This window comes from Triturus cristatus, chromosome 3_2 (assembly GCF_964204655.1).
Source record: "Triturus cristatus chromosome 3_2, aTriCri1.1, whole genome shotgun sequence".
NCBI classification, from domain to species: Eukaryota; Metazoa; Chordata; class Amphibia; order Caudata; family Salamandridae; genus Triturus; species Triturus cristatus.
In genome coordinates this window covers 6,164,269-6,183,842 of record NC_140584.1, presented here as the reverse complement: position 1 = coordinate 6,183,842, position 19,574 = coordinate 6,164,269, and the positions used below count along the sequence as shown (strand labels likewise).

General features: G+C 48.0%; 1 protein-coding gene across 1 annotated transcript in view; it reads left to right on the top strand.

Annotated features, from left to right (window-relative positions):
* The window catches only part of KIRREL3 (kirre like nephrin family adhesion molecule 3), a 4,147,526-nt gene that overhangs the window by 3,385,867 nt on the left and 742,085 nt on the right, over window positions 1-19,574 (top strand). The window contains exon 12 of the mRNA XM_085647174.1: window positions 9,816-10,014. Within this exon, the coding sequence (XP_085503300.1) occupies window positions 9,816-10,014 (199 nt within the window). The remainder of the gene's footprint in view (window positions 1-9,815; window positions 10,015-19,574) is intronic.

Here is a 19,574-nt window from a genome sequence, read left to right as displayed (position 1 = left end):
CAAGGGAGTCGACAGCCTTCGTGGCATCCAGAAATACTACCGCCAGAGGTAGCTCAGGCGCAACATTATTCAACACCGAGAAAAGGGTGCGCAGGTTATGGGAGGTTGCGTGCCCAGGCACGAACCCCGATTGGTCAGGGAGCACCAAAGCCTCCATCAATAAGGTCAGCCGGTTGGCAATAAGCTTGGCCAGAATTTTGACATCGCAGTTAAGGAGTGACAGTGGGCGATAGGAGTCGCACAAGTGAGGCTCCTTCCCAGGCTTCAATATGGAAATGATCAGGGCCTCCCGCATAGACGGAGGGAGGTGCCCAACCTCCAGGGCATCTTCGTAAACCTCGCGCAGTATGGGGGCCATCTGATCTATATACAGTTTATAGAACTCAACCGGTATGCCATCTGTGCCAGTGGCCTTCCCGGATTGAAGCTGCATTATAGCCTCTCGCACCTCGTCCAATTGGAACGGGGTGCAGAGGAACTCCCGCTGCCGGTCACTTAGCCACCCGAGCGCCACATCGGCCAGATAGCCCTCCAGGTCTAGCACCCCAGCCCTCTGTGTGGTATACAGCCGCTCATAATGTGCGGCGAAGGCATTTAGGATGTTCGTTGTATCTCTGTATACTTCCGCCCCTGGGCCTTCCAACTCCAACACAAGGGAGGAGTGCCGTGGTTTCCGGATAACGTCTGCCAGCGCCTTGTCCGGCCGCTCTCCCTCCCCATACTGCCTAGCCGTCCAGTATTTACCCCGAAATCGTGTCTCTCGTTGCGCTTCCGCCATATACGCATTGAGCTGCTCTCGGAACTTGAGCCGGGTGGCACCATCCGGGCATTCAGCCAGCTGTGCTTCCAGCCCTTTCAGGTCTCCCTCCAGCCGCCGCAGAGTGCCGACAATATCCTTGAGCACCCCCTCCCCCTTAGATATGCAGTAGCCGCGAAGCGTGACCTTAAAGGCCTCCCAGACGGTCTTGACATGCTCAACTGTACCTTTATTTCGAGCAAAAAAATCGCTCACCTCCTCCCCCAGCCCATCTTGGAAAACCGGGTCCAGCAAGATGGACGTGCGCAGCCTCCAGCTATTGCGCGGGGGCCGTAATCCGCCAACGTAAGGCGGACAGGGGCATGGTCAGAGTAGGTACGCGCCAGGTGCTGCACCTGCGCTATAGCGGGCCCCATTCCACGGGACACAAAGACATAATCCAAGCGTGCCCAGGACGCCGCTCGTGCTGTAAAATGCGTACCCTCCCTCGCATGTGGGTGCAAGTGGCGCCAGGTGTCCAGTAACTGATAAGTGCATAGTATGTCATGAAGGGCCGCCCTTGCCTGGGTATAATGATGCGAGGCAGGGTGGGACCTATCCACTCCTGGGTCACAGGTGACATTGAAATCCCCTCCCCAGATAACATGATTGGAGCCCACCGCAAATATCTCAGCCCATAAAGCAGAGTAAAAGTCAGGGGTGTCCACATTGGGACCATAACAGGAAGCCAAGGTGACGGAGTCAGAGCCCAGCCTACCCCAGGCAATGCAGTAGCGCCCCTGCGCGTCCCATGCAGCACCCGCCAGCTGGAACGGGGTCCGTTTCTTTATGAGAATAGCGGTGCCCCGGGCGTAGGTGGAGTAAGAGGAAAAAATTTGGTGGTCCGCCCATCTACTGGCGAAGGTAGTGGGGCTCCGGGGGCTGAGGTGCGTCTCCTGTAGCATAGCGATATGCACCTGGTGCCGATCGAGATAAGCCAGTATCTGTCGCTTTTTGTGCGCATCCCCCAACCCCCTAACATTCCAAGTAAGGATGTGCAGTTTGTCCCCTACCCCATCCGGCATAAGTAGACACAGTCCATACTAGTCAACAAGGGCCATGTCCTCCAAACACAGAGCCTCAACTGTAAGCCCCCACAGTACCATAATGCAATTTGTGCTGCCCTCTTGGGCCCGTCAGCTAAAACCATGCTCAAAGGATCTGATCGCAATCCGGCCACAACCAACAAGAACAAGCAAGTCTGATAAACACCCTGTGAAAAACCTCCCCCCTCCCACTGAAGCATCCCCAACTTGCCAGAGATATACCCCCACCCTCATATCCCTCCCAAAGAAAGAACATAACAACAACAAAATAATAAACTCAGCAATCCCAAATCAACGTCCAATAAGGCAAGGACCAGTCCGCATGGCCCAGCCCATGCAGTCTGCCGCCACAGGGGGCTACCCATGGGGGATCGCTTAGGCGACTGCGCTCTCCCTCCCCGCCCCGCCAGGTCACCGAGCATGGTAAGGCTCAGACACAGGCAGAGCCGAGAGTGCCCAGCCGGTTAACAGTCATTCTTCAGAGCAAGCAAATCAGTGATCAGTACACAGTCTCTTCACCAACTATCCACCCCGCCCATCAATCCTCATCATCACCTTGCCCATATACTAGTGCGAATCACATAGGCTCACATACAGACCATGCATCCAGCGGGGAAAAAAAGAAGGCAATACTACATCTTCTGTGTGTCAGCGCCCGCTTCCAATGGTGAAGGGGGGTGCGCCGCCGCGCCATTGTCCATTCCGCAGCCAGTTCGCTTCAAATGCTTAATAAAGTCCTCCACCTGCTGCGGCGACGTGAAGAACCGCTGCTGACCCTGATGAGTGACTCGAAGGCGTGCAGGGTACAACAGCGCATAGTCTACCTGAGCCTGCCGCAGTTTGGCCTTTACCGCCGTGAACTTGCGTCGCTCCTCCTGGACCAGCGGAGTGAAGTCCGGGTATACTGTGAATGCGTTGCCGTCGTATGACAGTTGTTTTTTGCTTCTCGCTATCCGCAAAGTAGTATCCCGGTCCCGATAATTTAAAAGGCGCACGATGATGGGGCTAGGCGCACTCCCGGGGGGGGGGGGGGCCGCTGGCTAAGTGCACGGTGCGCCCTCAACAATGAATTGCCCCGAAAGGGCATCCGCCCCTACAGTTGCCAGCAACATCTTTTCTATATAGTCCTCCATCCTCCCCGTATTGGTGGACTCCGCTATACCCACGACGCGGATATTGTTGCGCCAGCTACGCGCCTCCAAATCCTCATTCTTCGCAGCCACCACCCTCAACAGTTTCTCCATGCGATTGACCTGTGTGGCGACTCAGGCAGCGGAATCTTCAGTGTCCGATATGCTTCTCTCAGCTTCTGTGAGCCGATCGTCGTGGCCCTCCAATTTGTGTGTGATAGCATCGATACGCGACGACATCCCGTCCATCTTGTCAGCCATAGTAGAGAAACCCTGTCGTACCTCCCGCAGTATGATCTGGACATCAGCCGCCGCCACAGGCCCGGCGCCCCGGGGGCCCTCCTCCTCGTCCAGCTCCCGATCTTCCTGCGAGGCGCGCATACCCTTCTTGGGCGCCGCAAAATTCAGCTTGGGCTGTCGTGTATCCGTCTTCCCCATGTCGCCGCCGCTATGTCACTGTCTCCCTCAGGCCGTTCCGGTCCTCTACGTGGCCGCCCTCAGGTGCCTCAGTGCCGATCTCCACGTAAGAACTCGTCCAAAAAACCACTCAGGAGGGAGGGGGTGGTCCAAATCTCCAGGGCCACTCAAAGGAACAGGCTCAAAGGCCACAGTGCGAGGTCCACTGCGTCGCGGGGGGGGGGGCACAGGGCAACCGCCAGCACAGCGCACTACAACCAGGTATCCAGGGCGCAGTCCACTCCAGGCAGCACCGTCATCGGCAGCCGTCCAGCTCTCCAGCACGGCTCTCCGCTTCCCCCCGCAGGAGGCACCCCCTTCCCCAGCACTCTTCCGTAGGGCTCCTCACCTCACCGCGGCTGCTACCGCCAGATCCCCAACGGGGGGCAGTTAGCGCTCGCACATCCAAGGAACAGTCGGGCAGTGCCTCCTCAGCCAGCACTCAGCAAGGGCCGGGGGGAGCCGCTTCCGCCGCCGCAGCACCGGGGTCTCGCCGTGAGGATCCAGGGGCCTTCCAGCAGTGCTCACATGCGTCCCCTCCTATCCCGGTCCCGGGTCCCAGCGGGCGGCCTCCTCAGCACACACCGCACCTGGAGGCAGGGGGGGGGCAGGTCCGCTCGCGGTGATCTCGGCTCTCTCGCGTCTTCCGCTCAGGCCCAGGCACCTCGTGTGCAGCACCAGGTTCTCGTGGTCACACGGGCCGGGAGAGGGCTTCGCAACGCCCCGCTCTCCCGCCCGGGTCCAAGTTCGCCGCAGGATATCTCGGCCAGTACCGCTCCAATGACGACGCTTTTTTCACCGGAGCCGCAGCAGCATGGGCACTTCACGCTGACACCGTCGCTTCACCTGTACTTCGCTCCGAGAAGGATAATTAGGCTGAGAAATGCGCTGGGCTGCAGGAGCCTCACAGCAGTGCGGCCATTCTGCTCGCGCGCCACCTAGCACCCCCCGCGTCGGCCGCACCCTTTGACGTAGATGATTACTGTGCTGTATTGCAGAATCTACAAGAAGCCAGAGACAGTCTAGAGAAAAGGAACACGTGCCCTCCACATCTGATGCTGCGCTTCAGATTCCGGTGGCCGGCTGGCTACCTCGAGTTGGTGATCTGGTCCGTGAGAAGGTGGAGAACAAGAAGGAGTTCGGCCCCTCTTATCGTGCACCAGTTCCGGTACTTGTAGTACAGGGTACACGTACAGTCATTTTACCTACACTTCCTGGTCGTAAGGATAACAGGTACATCTCTATTGACAATGTCAAGCTACAGCGAGTGGCCGATTCTTCTTAGTATGACTCCAGCGGTTTCTTGCCCTGCGATGCTGATAAATTCTGTTGTGGCCCCAGCTTCTAACACCTTGCCTGATGTTGCCGTCGAGATGCATACAGTTACTGGTCCTTTATTGCCACCGACACCTGGTGGTCTACCTGAAGATATTGAGTATGCTTATCCTGCGGATGTCTCGTTGCCTGTTTTACAATCCACCACAGTTACCCAGTCGCACTACTCCTTTGATTCAATGACTTCCATTGCCCCATCAAAAGTTTAAATTTTTGTTGCCTGGTTTAAAAGACATTTTTAATTCCCCCTTGGACTTACATTTGGCTGGTACTCATATGTATTTTTTTGTTTATGTCCATTGGCTTTGTGGTAGTGTTTTTTAGACTTATAAATGGACACTACCTGAAAGAAAGATCTACAATTAGACTAATTGATGGAACTTTGGCCCCCCACTCCTCATCACATATTATGAAGAGGGACCAGACTTTTGTGAACATTACTGCCTGGCCTGTACTGGATGGGATCGCTTGGGATGCTGTTAAATTTCAAATTCATGGTCCCACTGAAGTAATCAATGTGCCAAATGTATTTCGTGTTTCTATGGGTGATGTAGTTAAGCAAAACATCCACTCGGATGATTGGGATGTACAAACAATAGAAGCACTGTTTTCTGATTTGAAATATTATGCTGCATTTGATGCTGAGGATTTGTATTTAGATACTGCTAATTATGATGAGCAATTCTGCTATCAACATTATGGCACGCATTTCCTACACAAAGCAAATAGGTTTCGAAATTTTGTAAATTATACACAATGGGAACACTGTCCAGACTCTAGGCTGGGCAGCTCCACCACGTTAGTGGACAAATTCACATATTTTTCTGATTTCAGTGTGTCGAATCCGGCCTCCTTTTATTTAAAGGTTGCGGCTGAGTCTGCTTCTAAAGTTAGACTGACACACACTAAATTGTTGTATTCGAAGTCCTTTATGGACGAGTTGGCAATCGGAGGCTATGATCTGTGGAAAGCTACTATCGATCTTAAATCGTTTTGGGGTTCTAAACCGTGGCAGGTACAGGGAGCAGAAGCTTTGCATCGTGCCTGCCTCATCCCGAACCACATGTTATTTTTGAATTCGTCAATTTTTCAGACCACCTGTTTTGGATTGGCTACTTCTAAAAAATTAAATTCTCCCTCCACTCCGGGTCTGGGTGCTTATCCTAAATGGGATAATCATACGGATCTGTCCCTTGCTACGTTGCAGTCATACATTTCCAACACATCCTTCAATATTTCTGAATTAAATCTGGAAGGGTGGTTAGTAGGGCAAACGAGCTCAGATTCCTGTCAACATCGGTTTCTGGATTTGGCACCGGGGTATACACAAGTTCGTGTAGACCCCCGTTATGACTCCTCTCACACTGTAACTACCTACTCAGTAGGGAAGTTATGCAAATCTTGGCTGCAACATTCCACCTTGGCATCTGTTAAACTTCATTTGTCACAATTGAACGACAAAATAGATTTGAATGATTTTGTTAAGGGTCCTGCGGTTGGCAGGTCCAAAAGATGGGTATATGCTGTTTACAACGAAGTTTGGAAGCTATCACAGATTGAAGCTGCATCCAAATTACGAGCTATTGATCAAGCCAATATGGAGAAAGTATTGGCTGTAATAGATAATAGCATTAACACCCTGTCTTCCAGAATTTATACCTTAGATAATATTGTTTCATCTGTGGTAGACATTGTGCAGGATGATTTGTCTGTTTTGTATCATGGTCAAAATTAATTGCGTTCCATTATGCAGTTTGCATGGACGTTGCAAACGTTAAAGGCTGGGAAAGTCCCTTGGGATTACATGAACACTTCATCTTTGTTCCTCCCTTTTAATTTAACTGCGAAACAACAGTTCATGTCCATGAAAGATGCAACATACTCATTGCTGCACATTGAAAAGTTAGAACCTTTACCTTTCTCTGTTGCCGAATTAAAGTCCGCTGTGTGGATTATCCACGGGTTGATCACATTACCATTCCCCCTGTTTAAGTTCAGTTTGTGCATGAAACATTATGCCCTTGGCAGATATGAAAAACTGGGCACTGCCTTCCTGCACGAAGTTTGGTCACTCCCATTCACGTATAGATGCGTGAGGGACGGAAAAGAGGTTTACTTAAAAGGTGAAGAGTGCACTTCCACTCCAGATCATTCTGTGGTGTGTAGGCACATTCAATTGCATGGGGCATGTAATGTGCACGCTCCTAATTTAGCTTGGGTCCTGAAAGGGATCTCGGAGCCAGTTATAACACCGTCTTTTATGCTGCTTGTTAACCGTAGTTATTTGCTGTTAAATAATGAAGCTTGCTGTGGGATGTTAGTGGGAATTCCCTACATAGTGACTGTATCACAGAGAGTAGTCTGCTGTAATAACATCCTTTTCCCACCCCCGCATGGACGGCTCGATGTATCCATCTGGCCTTCCATTCCAACCATGAAAGCAGAGTTCAACAAGATGAGCAGAATAAGGGCTCTATTGTCTCAAAAAAAAGTCGCGTTGACTTCATCCCGGGAAACATTTGTCCTTCAAGTAGCAAACACGCGCACAGAGGTGCAAGCGCTTTTGAATACTGATCTCCCACTTCATTTTGGGGCCCTGATTCAGACTATCTTTAATGCCTCGTCAACAGGTGGCCTGGCACATTTTTTCAAAATTGTGGGCTCCGGCCTCGTGACCTCCTTTCAAACTATTTTTGGTGTGATTCCGGCATTTTTTCATTCTACTTTTTCCAGCGTCTTCAGAGGTCTCCCTTTGATTCTCGCCCTCGTAGCTGGGGTACTTTTGTTGATCTGCGTACTACGCTATGGATGCACAACTTGCGTCACACGACAGCATGTCCCAGCTGCTCCATCTTCGTAACCGGATGCTTGAATACTATGGAACTTTACCACTGGCAACTCTAAGCATAGCCTATGGATTGTCCTTCCGGTTTCCCTACTTTACTTGCTTGCAGCCTGTCTTTCATTACCTAGAGTGTCCGTTCCAATGGGCGCTGGATTTGTGCTTGTCGAACTTGGTGTCTCCTGCCCCGGATTATGATCGGCTAATGAGCCCCTTAGTGGCTCATGAGTTGGACTGTTCTGGCGTCAGGATTATGGCCTGTGGAGCAGCACATGGAGTCCTAGGGAATTGGGACATCGGAACGGATGCAGCTGAATTCTTAGCGAGAAGTTATCTTGAAGAACACACCAGTTGTCCTCTGATGGTACTAGAGGCTCCGGTTGTCGAGGAACATGTGTGTTCCTTCCCCTTGCTGAATTGGATGGCAGATAATTTTGCAGAACGTTCCAATGACTTCGTCTTGGAAGCTGTTTCAACTTATTGTGCTTATACCTTGATGGATTAACTTGGAAGTCATCCGAAATTCCTGTGGGATGCCTTTTTGTTCTTTTTTTCTCCCCTTCTCATTGACAATCCATCGATGAGAATTTTTTCCCCTTTAAATGGTTTTTTTATCTCCTTTTTTTCTTCGAACTTTTCACTTACCTTATAGGGGCTCACAGTTTATGCCCTTGGTTCCGTTATATCAAACTTGAACACTGCGTTCTTGAAATTGCGCCCCTACTGGTTAGTGGTCCAATCAAGGGGGGGTGTAGTGAAGACTGCTATTTATATACGTACAATGCTTAGTTAGCACAACCGCGTTAGATGTTAGAAAGCCATCTTGCCACTTTTGCTGCTTTTGTACACGACACTGTAGCTACATGTTATTAATTGAGAAATGCTTGCTCGCCTTTGCTTCACATGAGAACTGTCTGTTGTTCAGATCCCTAACAGTGAGCAGCGACCTTGGTCTGAACATTGTGTAAAGAAACAGTCTGGGTCGCTAGACGGTGCAGGTTGTTGGGTTCAGGTTGATCGGCCCACTTTTTAGCCAAAACACGTACGCAGCTGCAAATACCTGAAAGTCGAGTGCTTTTAATATTGCAGTGCTGCATGCTTTAGACACATTCGGAAGAAGAGCTTTCCCAGGAGCAGAGTCTAGCTGATCCTGTGATGTGATTCCACTAAGCTGATCTTTACGGTATGGGGTTCCCCATTCAAGCCTAGAGACCTTTTAGTAGTAATAATAATAATATTAGTTTACTAGCGAAAGGAAGGTGGTTGTCATCCACTGTCATTTTATTATGATTACTCCTTTCATTTTCTATGGTATTGTAACTATGCTGATGGTTTTGATCTTAATCATTTGTCTGCTTATGTTAGCCAAAGTACTGCAACTTAGGACACGAGGTTTATAAAATAAACTCTTTAAACTTTACTGTGTCTCTGTTTATTCTGTTGTGGACTGATATGAGAATAATTACGAACAGGTATTTCTGATTCCCACCATTCCTGAGAATACCCTAAGTCGCTTGTTCTGGGTTGTCTATATATTGGGACCGCCGAGATAAAACTCGGACAACGAATGGGACACTGATGCTGGTCGGATAAGGGGTTCTGGGTTCTGAGGTGAGTTTTTGGTACACCACAACTCACTGAGGTCCTGGTTTCCTGTGCATAGTTCTGTGCATAAGCAGAATCCCTGCAACAGAAGCTAGTGCTTTTGAGGACTTTAGAAATATTTCGTTCATTTTTGCAGACATAATGTGACCATGCAGCGAAAGAACGGACAAGAGAAGTGTAATATCTCATTGTTATGAAGAGCATCTGCAAAGGTTAGGTTGAGAAGTGATTTTTTGGAAGACTCTCCCACTCTTGATTTTACGTAGCAGAATATGATAACCATTGAGTGGTGTTTGGTACTTGAGAGGCCCATTGTATTACTCAACCTCAGAGTGTCTTTCCACAAAATTATCAGTTTGTCTTATTGGTTGATAAAATACTGTACTAAAAAGGAAAAACTTACACAAGAAACAGTCTCAGATGTAAATGCTGATGGCTTTGGAGCTATTAGGACGCAACATTTGGTTTTAAGCAAACATCCAATATTTGTGGGCATGAACAGGTCAAATGCACCAGCCTGGACCCACACATGAAGGTACATACATCTCTACTGTGATGAAATAAGTGCTGTAATTTCCATTGTAACATTTTGTTTTTAACCACAGGCTTGGTCCTGGAAGGAGAACGTGCTGGAATCTGGAACATCTGGGAGATACACAGTAGAAACTGTGAGCACTGAAGAGGGGTTGATATCTACACTGACCATCAGCAACATTGTGAGGGCAGACTTCCAGACCATCTACAACTGCACTGCCTGGAACAGCTTCGGTTCAGACACAGAGATCATCCGACTGAAAGAAGAGGGTAAGGAGGTTTGCCCATCGTTCTAATGCTGTAATTAGGGGAATAATCCTGCAAGCGAGGTTGGAAAATGGATAATCAATAGTAATGTGGCTTAAACCAGATTGCTAAGACATGATTAGATTTGTTGATCTCAATAAGCGCAGGGGCATGAAAGAGCAGGGGACATATATATATGTAACTTGTTAACTAGAAAAGTTCCCTACAGTTAATGCACTTTTAAATTGAAAACAGGATTGTTTGGCCACACTTTGACCAGAGTATGTTTTACAACTGAGATCGAAGTATGGGGCACTACAAATAAAGTATGTATCAGTATGAAGTCCAGAGTAAGTGACACCACTTTGAACAAACTATGCAACAATGAAGCAAAAGTATAAAACTCTGAGTCCGACATATATGGAACCACTCAGACTAAAGAATTGAGTACTATTGAGATCAGATTATTTTTCTCAATTAAGAACATATTACGTGGTATTGAGGACAAAACAGTATGTGGCACTGCCCTCTTCAGAGCGAGAAGCACTTCTCTGAACACAGTATATGCACCAATGAGAACAGAGTATGAAAAACTACTGAAAAAGTTCTATATAAAACCACTTACGTCTTGGGACTACCAAACATTTTAGTCTTCAGTTTATGGCAGCAATATTGCATCAAGGCTGTTCTAGTTTCTGTTACAAGTAATACATATCCTGTCAAATGTAAAAGGAGGGTTTAAGCATGTAGTATAGCTATCAACATTTAGATGTCTTTACAGGTGATGTTTATAGACCAGAAAGTTTGTTTCATCTGCTCTTGAAATTTGTCACTCTTCACCGACATGAAATGTTGTTGTAAGGCTGTAGTACACTATAATATCTACATGTCTATATATATATATTTTTTTATTCCTGAGGACACACGTAGCACTATAAAAGTCCATATAAAGTCTTGATGTCCAAAACATCTCCATGTTATACATTTTTCGAAAATTCTCCATTTAAACATATATTTGACAGCTAAGCCATATATTTGACAGCCAAGCCAACACCTGTTTTGCAAGTTTCTTGCTTCTTCAGGGCTTCTAATATTACGTAGGGATGTCAGAGGAAATAGATCATGGCAACAGCCAAAATAAGATGATAAATGTCACTTTAAATGATTTGGCTGAGATAAAGAATCGAACATTGGAAGTTCTTACCTGAATTTCAATATTAGAAGCCCCGAATAAGTGAGAGACTCGTAACTCTGGGAACAGATTTATTCTAGCAGCAGTGGACAATGCCACTAGGTACCCAGAGTCAATTTCCCGCAGGACTGTCACAGCTCCTGCAGTAGCAAAGGCCTTTTTTGGTATTTTTACCAGAGTGGGGTTTCCTAAAGAGGTGGTTTCTGATAAAGGGGCACATTTCATTCCTGCATATTTAAAGGCTATGAGGAATGAATGTGGTGTGAGCTATAAGTTCATCACCCCCAAACAAACGGTTTAGTTGAAAGGTTCAACAAAACCATGAAGGGCATGATAATGGGGCTCCCTGAAAAACTCTGAACTAGGTGGGATGTCCTGTTACCTTGCCTTTTGTTTGCCTACAGAGAGGTGCCACAGAAAGGGACTGACTGTAGCCCCTTTGAAATTCTGTTTGGCAATCCTATAAAGGGTCCATTGAGTTTAGTGAGGGAAGGCTGGACGTAACCTCTCAAAGTTCCCAAGCAAGACATAGCTGACTATGTACATGGCCTGCATTCACTCATGGCTGAATACATGAAGCAAGCAAGTAAGAATCTGGAGGCAAGCCAAGAGCTTTTCAAGCTCTGGTATGACCATAAGTCAGCACTGGTTGAGTACCAACTAGGTCAGTCAGTTGGTGTGGGTGTTGGAGCCTGTGACTCCCAGGGCCCTCCAGGATGAGAGGACTGGGCCCTATCCCATTTTGGAGAAGAAAGGGGAACTCACCTACCTGTTGGACTTAGAGTACCCTGTGAGGGCTCCTCAGGGTACCTATTTTAATCGCCTAAAGCCACACTAAGACAGAGCTCACATGACAATGCCGATGGTCACTGATAGAGGCCAGGAGGAGGTGAGTGAACCCCTCCCTGACTTGCTATTAAACAATCCACAAGATGGTTAAGTGAAAGGTGTTGTCTTGTCAGACTCCCTTACTGAACAATAGCAGACTGATTGCAGTCAAGTCCTGAACCAATTGGCTGAGCTTTTCTCCTTGACCCGTAGACAGACAACATGGGGTGTCCATGATGTGGACACTGGTGATAGCCTCCCTGCCAAAAGTAAATTATGGAGCCTGTCTTACCAAGTCAAGAGTTGCATCAAAACTGAAGAAAGCAAGATGCTAGAGCTAGGGGTGACAGAGCCCTCTGACAGTTTTTGGGCCAGCCAGTGGTACTGGTTCCCAAACCTCACTTGAAGGTGGAAAAACAGAGATGAGGTTCTGTGTGGATTAACACACCCCATCCCAAGAGCAGATGAGCTCATTGATTGACAGAGTGCAGCCAAATAAAGTACTTTTGATTTAACATCAGGGTATCGGCAAATTGGACTCGCTCAAGCAGCAAAAGAGTAGGTCAGCATTATCAACTCTCAAGTGCCCTTTGGTCTGAAAAAATGTACCCGCCACTTTCCAAAGGTTGATGAATCAAGTTCTTTCAGGGGCATCGACAACTTTAGTGCAGCATATATGGGTGATATTGTTGTATTTAGTTCCACCTAGAAGAATCACCTGGTCCACCCAAGGGTCATTTTACAGGCCCTGCAGCAGGCAAGCCTAAATATCAAGGACACTAGGTGCCAGATAGGGCAGGGTTCGGTTGTCTACTTGTGCCACCTTGTAGGGGAGGCCAAGTGCAACCTCTCAAACTCCAGATCCAGACCATTCTGGAGTGGGAGGCTCCCAACACCCAGACCCAAGTAAGTGCTTTCCGTGGCTTGACTAGGTACTGTAGGAGGATGGTGAAGGGGTGGAGTATCATTATGGCACCACTCACTGAACATACCTCGAAAAAGCAGCCTAAGAAGGTCACCCGGACCACAGGATGCCGAAAGGCCTTGGACAACCTGAAAGAGGCTATGTGCTCTGCACCTATCCTGAAGGCACCAGCCTGTGGAAAGGAGTTTATTGTCCAACAGACACTTCTGAACATGGGATTGGGGTAATGTTGTCACAAACAAATGAGGGTCAGTTGTCTATATTAGCAGGCGACTCCTCCCTAGAGATCAGTGTTGGAGTGCTATTGAGAGGGACTCCTTTGCTGTGGTTTGGTCCCTGAAGAAGTTGAGACCCTATCTATTTGGGACTCACTTCAAGGTTCAAACCAGACACAGGCATCTTAGATGGCTGATGCAGATGAGAAGAGAGAATCCCAAGTTGAGGTAGTCCATTTCGCTACAGGGTATGGACTTTGCAGTGGAACACAGACCAGGGATTGACCAAACCAATGCAGAATGCCTTTCCAAGTTTTTCTGTTTAGAAGATGAGAACTACCATGGAAAAGGTTAGCTGCTCTTCACCTTTTGTCGGGGGGGGGGGGGGGGGGGGAGGGAGGCGGTCCAGTACGAAAGTGCCCTTTTTTAAGGTCACCCCACACTTTTTGCGCTATGCTGATGGTTATGGCTCTGAAAGTACACTGGAGCCTGCTGACGAGGCCCTAGTGCCAGTGCTCTCTTATACAAGATATAAACACATTAGTACTCCAAATTGGCAAGGACTTTACCTCCCTTATAAGTCCCTACTAAATGGTAGCAAGGGGAGCCAGGGCATGGGTGTTAACGGGGTCACCAGAGCCTGAAGCACTATTTGTGCCGCTCTGGGTGACCCAAGCTAACTGATGACAGTAGGCTTGCCATTGCACACTGTAAGAACAGTGAAAACTGCTACAAGTCAACTTTGCCCTCACAATGAGTGGCAAGGCCAAAGTACCATCTTCAATATACATCAGTCATCCCTAAGGTAGACTTCCTAAGCCTAGGAGGCAGGGTGCAGTATATTAACGAAGTGGACATATACATGCAAGGTTATGTGTCCCTGTAGTAGTCCTTTCCGTTTAGGACTACTATAAGTGATCAGCAGTCCATAGGATAACATAGACTGGCATACGGGCACCCCTGAGGTTTTCCGATCCATTATGGTGCTGCCGAATATGATCATGTTCGGTATCAAACAATGTGCCTCCTCATCCCTGGCATAATTTTAATGTCAGGTTTTATGTGGCTCTTTCAGAGGTTGCCTACCTGGTTGCCCCAGCTGTATCCGTGTGCTGGCTGGCAGCCTGCAGCTGCTACCGCCAAGACAGGAATCTGGCTTCCTGCCAGGCAGCGTGAACCCTCCCAGGACTCAGAAGCAAAGGTACCCCCTCCCTCCCTGACAGGATGGTTTGTGAAGTGGCACATCAAGGTGGTGAGCTTCAAAGCATGCACCACCTCTGAAATGCATGCATGATGACTCCCAAAGGAAGGAGCTGCCCTCCCCCTGCCCCCAGGCATATTTGCACCCTGAAAGACTGGAAAATTAGTTAGTCGGAGGCTTACACTCCCAGAATGTTAGTCACACCCCTATGGTGGGCTACTTGGATTGAACAGCTGAGGAAGGTTACTGCCATTATTTAAGGTGGGAGAATAGAGAGATCTGGGTAGAAAGGGTAACCCCTCCCACCAGGTGTGGTCACTTTCGGGGTAGATTTGCCACTGGGGCAAGTAACCCATTGGTTAATTGCACCCACACCCCTAACAAGTTAAATTTAGATATTAAGCCCCCCCTGACACCAGAACCAAATATCAGTGAAGACTTGCAACCAAGGACAAAGAAGAGATCAGAGTCTGCGACTTCTGGACCTGCTCAAAGCAAAGGCGCTATAACCTGCATCTGTGGCAACCACCCTGCAACTGCATGACTGCGACTCGTACTGGAACAAAGACAGGTTTCTCCAGACAGAGGGACCTTTGAGCGCCAAAGACAATGCCAGACTCCCTTGGACTAGTGGCACAAGTCCCCTGCAGCCCGCAGGTAAAAAAACAGACTCCCTGAACAAAAGAATCGCTGGCCATCAGGCCCTCTGAGGGATCGCTTAAAAGTAGATGGTCCAGTGCATTGTGGGAAACTTATTTCTGACCCCCAGCTAGTTTTAGGTGGGTAACATTTTCCCCCAGACCTTGAAGCAGCATCTTGATGACTGCTGTCAAAGCTTATTTGGTGACCAGTCCGGTTACATCTATCGTTACTCAACGCTGCAACAAGAGGGAACCACGCAGCATCTTCAAATGACCGTACCATTGGCTCCGTTGTCAACCCTTTTGCATCGGTTTCTTCCCCAGCATCATCTAATCTGTAAACCCAGTTGTCCTGCGGCTCCTGCTTCACCACCAACAAAAGACGAGACATGTCTGGGCCCGGGCCTCTCAGGCAAGGTAAAATTAAACTGACTGTTGTGGCTTGGTACTGGATCACCTACACCCCCGTGGGCCCACTTAACTCCACCTGCAAGTGATCGATTGTCACAATGTCTTTTTCCTATTGACCGCAATAGCAAAGTTGTACTGTAGTGAATTGCACTGATTTATTGTTTCTTCTAAAATCTATAACTCCAGTTATATGCATCCGATTGTATTAGTTGTGGTGTCTAAATTAATATATAAAACTGCTTTATTTTTATAAATTGGTGTCGGATTTTCTTCAAGTCTTGCCAATTACTTATTATCCATGTTGGTACTCTGCAGTACTTAACACGTGTTCCTCTAGTAAAGCCTGACTGTTCTTTGCCACACTACCAGGACTGAGCTAAGCATTTAGTACTGTGAATTCAAGCACTATATTTGGGGTTTTGTGAGAGTATTACAAAGTGACACCTAACCAGCATCACTACATAATACTCCACTTTCCTACAGAAATACATTTGTATTAGTAAACTGTAGTACATTTTAAATCCCAAGTTTGTACTTTTTCAGACCAAACACTCTAAACAAGCATACTGCCTACTAGTATCTGTGACATGTGATTCCTACACCTTGTAATCCTTATTGTCTCATGTAGCATTGCCTATAGACGTATAGACATGTATATAGTTAATTGACTCTGTATGAGGTGTAGTTATAAAGTGCTTCGACACCCTACATGGGTATGGGTAGAGCTAGTAAAGAAATGAAATGCATGTGAGAGAAGGTCCGTGGAGCTGAGGGGCTCTGGCAAAGTGTGGTAGAATTTATGGAGGAGTTTTTTTGGGGGGCCACCAGTGCCAAAACAGACATTCTGGAGGGGCAAGTCTGTTGTAGGGTTGGATAATAACAATCTCATCATTTCAAGTGATGATTTTCTATTTTTTGATGTTTTTATAATTATGGTTGTAGAGTTTGCCTTATTGTCTGTCTGCCCCTGATTTTTATTTTGTTTTTATTACACTAACTTTACTGTTCTGTTTTGTCTCTGGACACTGGGAAATAGCTAATCTATTTCCACTGCAGGTGCTCTGTTAGACCTGGCACCATTGGCGTGGGTCCCCCTTCAATTTTTTGCTGTTGCCTCCTCTGTTTTTGCTATATGTTTTGCTGGTTTAGATGCTTTGGGCATTGTGCCACCGCTATTCAGTGCCACAGCGCAAGGGCTCCCTATGTTAAATTGTTGAAATGGATTAGTGACTCCATGATTTGCTCATTTGGTTTACTTGTCAGACCCTAGTACAGTGCACCGTGTGTGCCCAGGGCTTGTAAATCAAATGCTGCTAGTAGGCTTGCAGCACTGATTGTACCACCCACCGGAGCAGCTTGTAACCTGTGGCTCAGGCCTACCATTGCAGAGCCTGTGTGCAGCCTAGCGCTGCAATGTTGACTTGGTAAGTGCACCCACTTGCCAATCCCTACACCTTCCCTTTTCTACATTTTCGCCACCCCTAAGGTAGGCCCAAGGGCAGGGTGCATTGTATGTAAAAGGTAGGACCTGCCCTGATGTGTGTGGCATGTCTTGATTGTGAATTACAGCCATTTTCGTTTTTCACTATTGCAAGGCTACCTATCCCCATAGGCCAAAATGGGCAGTTTGATTATAACACCTTATAATCATAACTGACCCAGGGAACATGGTATAAAAACAAATTTAGTTTGCCTGAACCCAGAATGATAAAATACATATTCTAGTGAAGTTGGTTTTAAGATTCTGTGTTTGAAAATACTACTTTTAGAAAGTTGGTATTTTCTTGCCTCACCAGCTAAGCCTGCCTCTGCCAGGTTGTGTATTCCATGTTTGTGAGTGACAGGGGCTAGGGTGGCTCCAGGAGACAGGGTGAGTCAGCACACGACTGAATATACCTATCTGCATGAGGAGTGGTAGGAGGAGTAAACCTGGGCCTGAATAGGGCTTGGCCTGCCTTCCACAAAGCTGGCTCCACCTCCTGTGGTGTGTCTGATGACCCTGGCCCACACTGACAAAAAAAGAAGTTGTGCACTGGCAGAATACACCCAGAACTGGTTTGGACTAGGTACAGACACTCTCTGCCTTCAGAGACAAAGGATCTGTGTGTATAAAAAGGGGTACCCAGACCCCAGAACTTTAGATCACTTCTGTGAATCAAGACAAACCTTTGCTGAGGAGCAGAACCAGGAAACTGAAGGAGGAGACTACCCCTGTGCTGTGTGTTTGGGGGTTGGTCTGCAGCGGTTGCTTCATTGCCAAAGAAAGGAGAAAAAGGACTGAGTGTGCTTTCATCATCTTGAAGAAGAATCTCCAAGGGCTTGAACTGTGCTTGCCTCCTGCCTGAAGTCTCAGGGATACAAGACCTCACCCCTAGCTTCCTCCTGAATTCCCTTGCTGGGAATGTAAGTGCCTGCTCTTGTGCTGGGTGCTGGGCCTTCTGAGAGACTGCGTGTCGCTGGGAGATGGAAGCGCGACTCAATGAAGAAGCGTGTCGCCACCGCAGCAGTTGCCGTTGCATCGCTAAGAAACTGTGCCGCCACTGCCGCTGTCAACATCGCATCGCCGAAGCGCGTCGCATCACCAGAGAAGCATGGCCGCCACCGCAGAGGTTGCCGTCGCATCGCCCGAGAAGCATGACGCAGGGCCTGTCGCGGCTCAGAAGATAAGCGGGTCGCCGCACAGCCGTCGGGCGTGCACGCATCGCATCTATGTTGTTGCATTGTAACCAAGACTCCATTTTGTCACATCGCACCTGAGCTTCATCGCATCAGATCGCAGTAAGAAACCAACGCATCACCTTCCCACACAGTAAGGAAGCGAGCATCAACTCCCCTGCGCAGCAGTAAGGAACCAACGCATCCACTCCCCTAAGGGTAAGGAACTGACGCATCACCTTCACTGCGACCCTTTTGTTTGTTTTGCGTTACGCATCCAAGGTACTTTGAGAGTAAAATGTTGCATTTGCAATCTAAAGTGAACTAAGCTATTTCCTACCATTTTAAGTCTATTTTTGATTACAGTATGGTGGATTTTTGTTGTTGGTCTTGTGTTAAGTCTAGTAAACAATACTTATTTTTCTAAACCTGTGTGGTGTCCATCTGTAGTGTTTTCACTGTGTTACTGTATGTGTTCACAAATGCTTCACACACTGCCTCTGAGATAAGCCTGCCTGCTCGTGCCAATCTACCGAGGGGGTGAGCAGGGGTTATTTTAGGAGTGTAACCCCTAACCCTGACTAGACTCAAGGGTCCCTATTTGGACAAAGGTGCCAACCATTGCCAACTAGAGACCCCCAAATCTAACATGCTCTAATCCATAAATATGGAAAGAGATTTTCTAAACCAAATTGTCTTGACTAACATTTAGGTAAGGACACAGTTACAATGATGTAAAAATGGCATTAGTGGCACAAAAGTCAGTTGTCCCTTGTGGGCTGCGTTATCTGATCGGGACCTCTAGATGCAGATTCCTTACCTTAAAGTTATCCCCAGGAATCAGATTGGATCCAAAAAGGTTTTCATAAGAAGTATTCCTGCATGCTGGTTGATAGCGTCGTTTGGCTCCACATCAGCGCTAGAAGGAACATGCGGTGCCTATGATACCATGCCACTTGATGCCTGAGGCTTGAGCCGGGCAGATGCTTTTACTTGATTCTTAAATATTCTTGTGTGATATTACTCCCTCTGTGTCCTACCCCCCCCTGCACAGCGCGCGGATTTATCGCAGCGCGTGTCTCCACCAATTGAGGGTGGAGGCATAGATTCGTTTAATATTTTAAAAATTACCTCCTGCACCCCCCCGAATTCCGCGCTGCACGGACAGCACCTCAGCCTCCCCCCAGAGCAACCGGCCAGTTCAGGGCGGTCTTGCCGGGACACGGAAGGAATACGGCGGCGGCCATTTTGGGTAGGGCTAGATAGTATATAAATAGACGGCTATGACTCCGCGCAGCGGACGCGCTCAGCGGGCACGCCGCATTCACGCCGGAGTCAAGCCAGAGTCCAGCCCGTCTGCGCCCGTCCGCGCACAGGCCGGGCACAGGGCCAGGGACCCTGTGAAAAATGTCATACCCAGGTGCTATGATAGACAAGATCTGCTTGCCTTACAAACAAAGCCCTGCTGTGGCTCAAATAAACTCGATCCCTCATACTGGGCAGGCCCAGTGAGCTG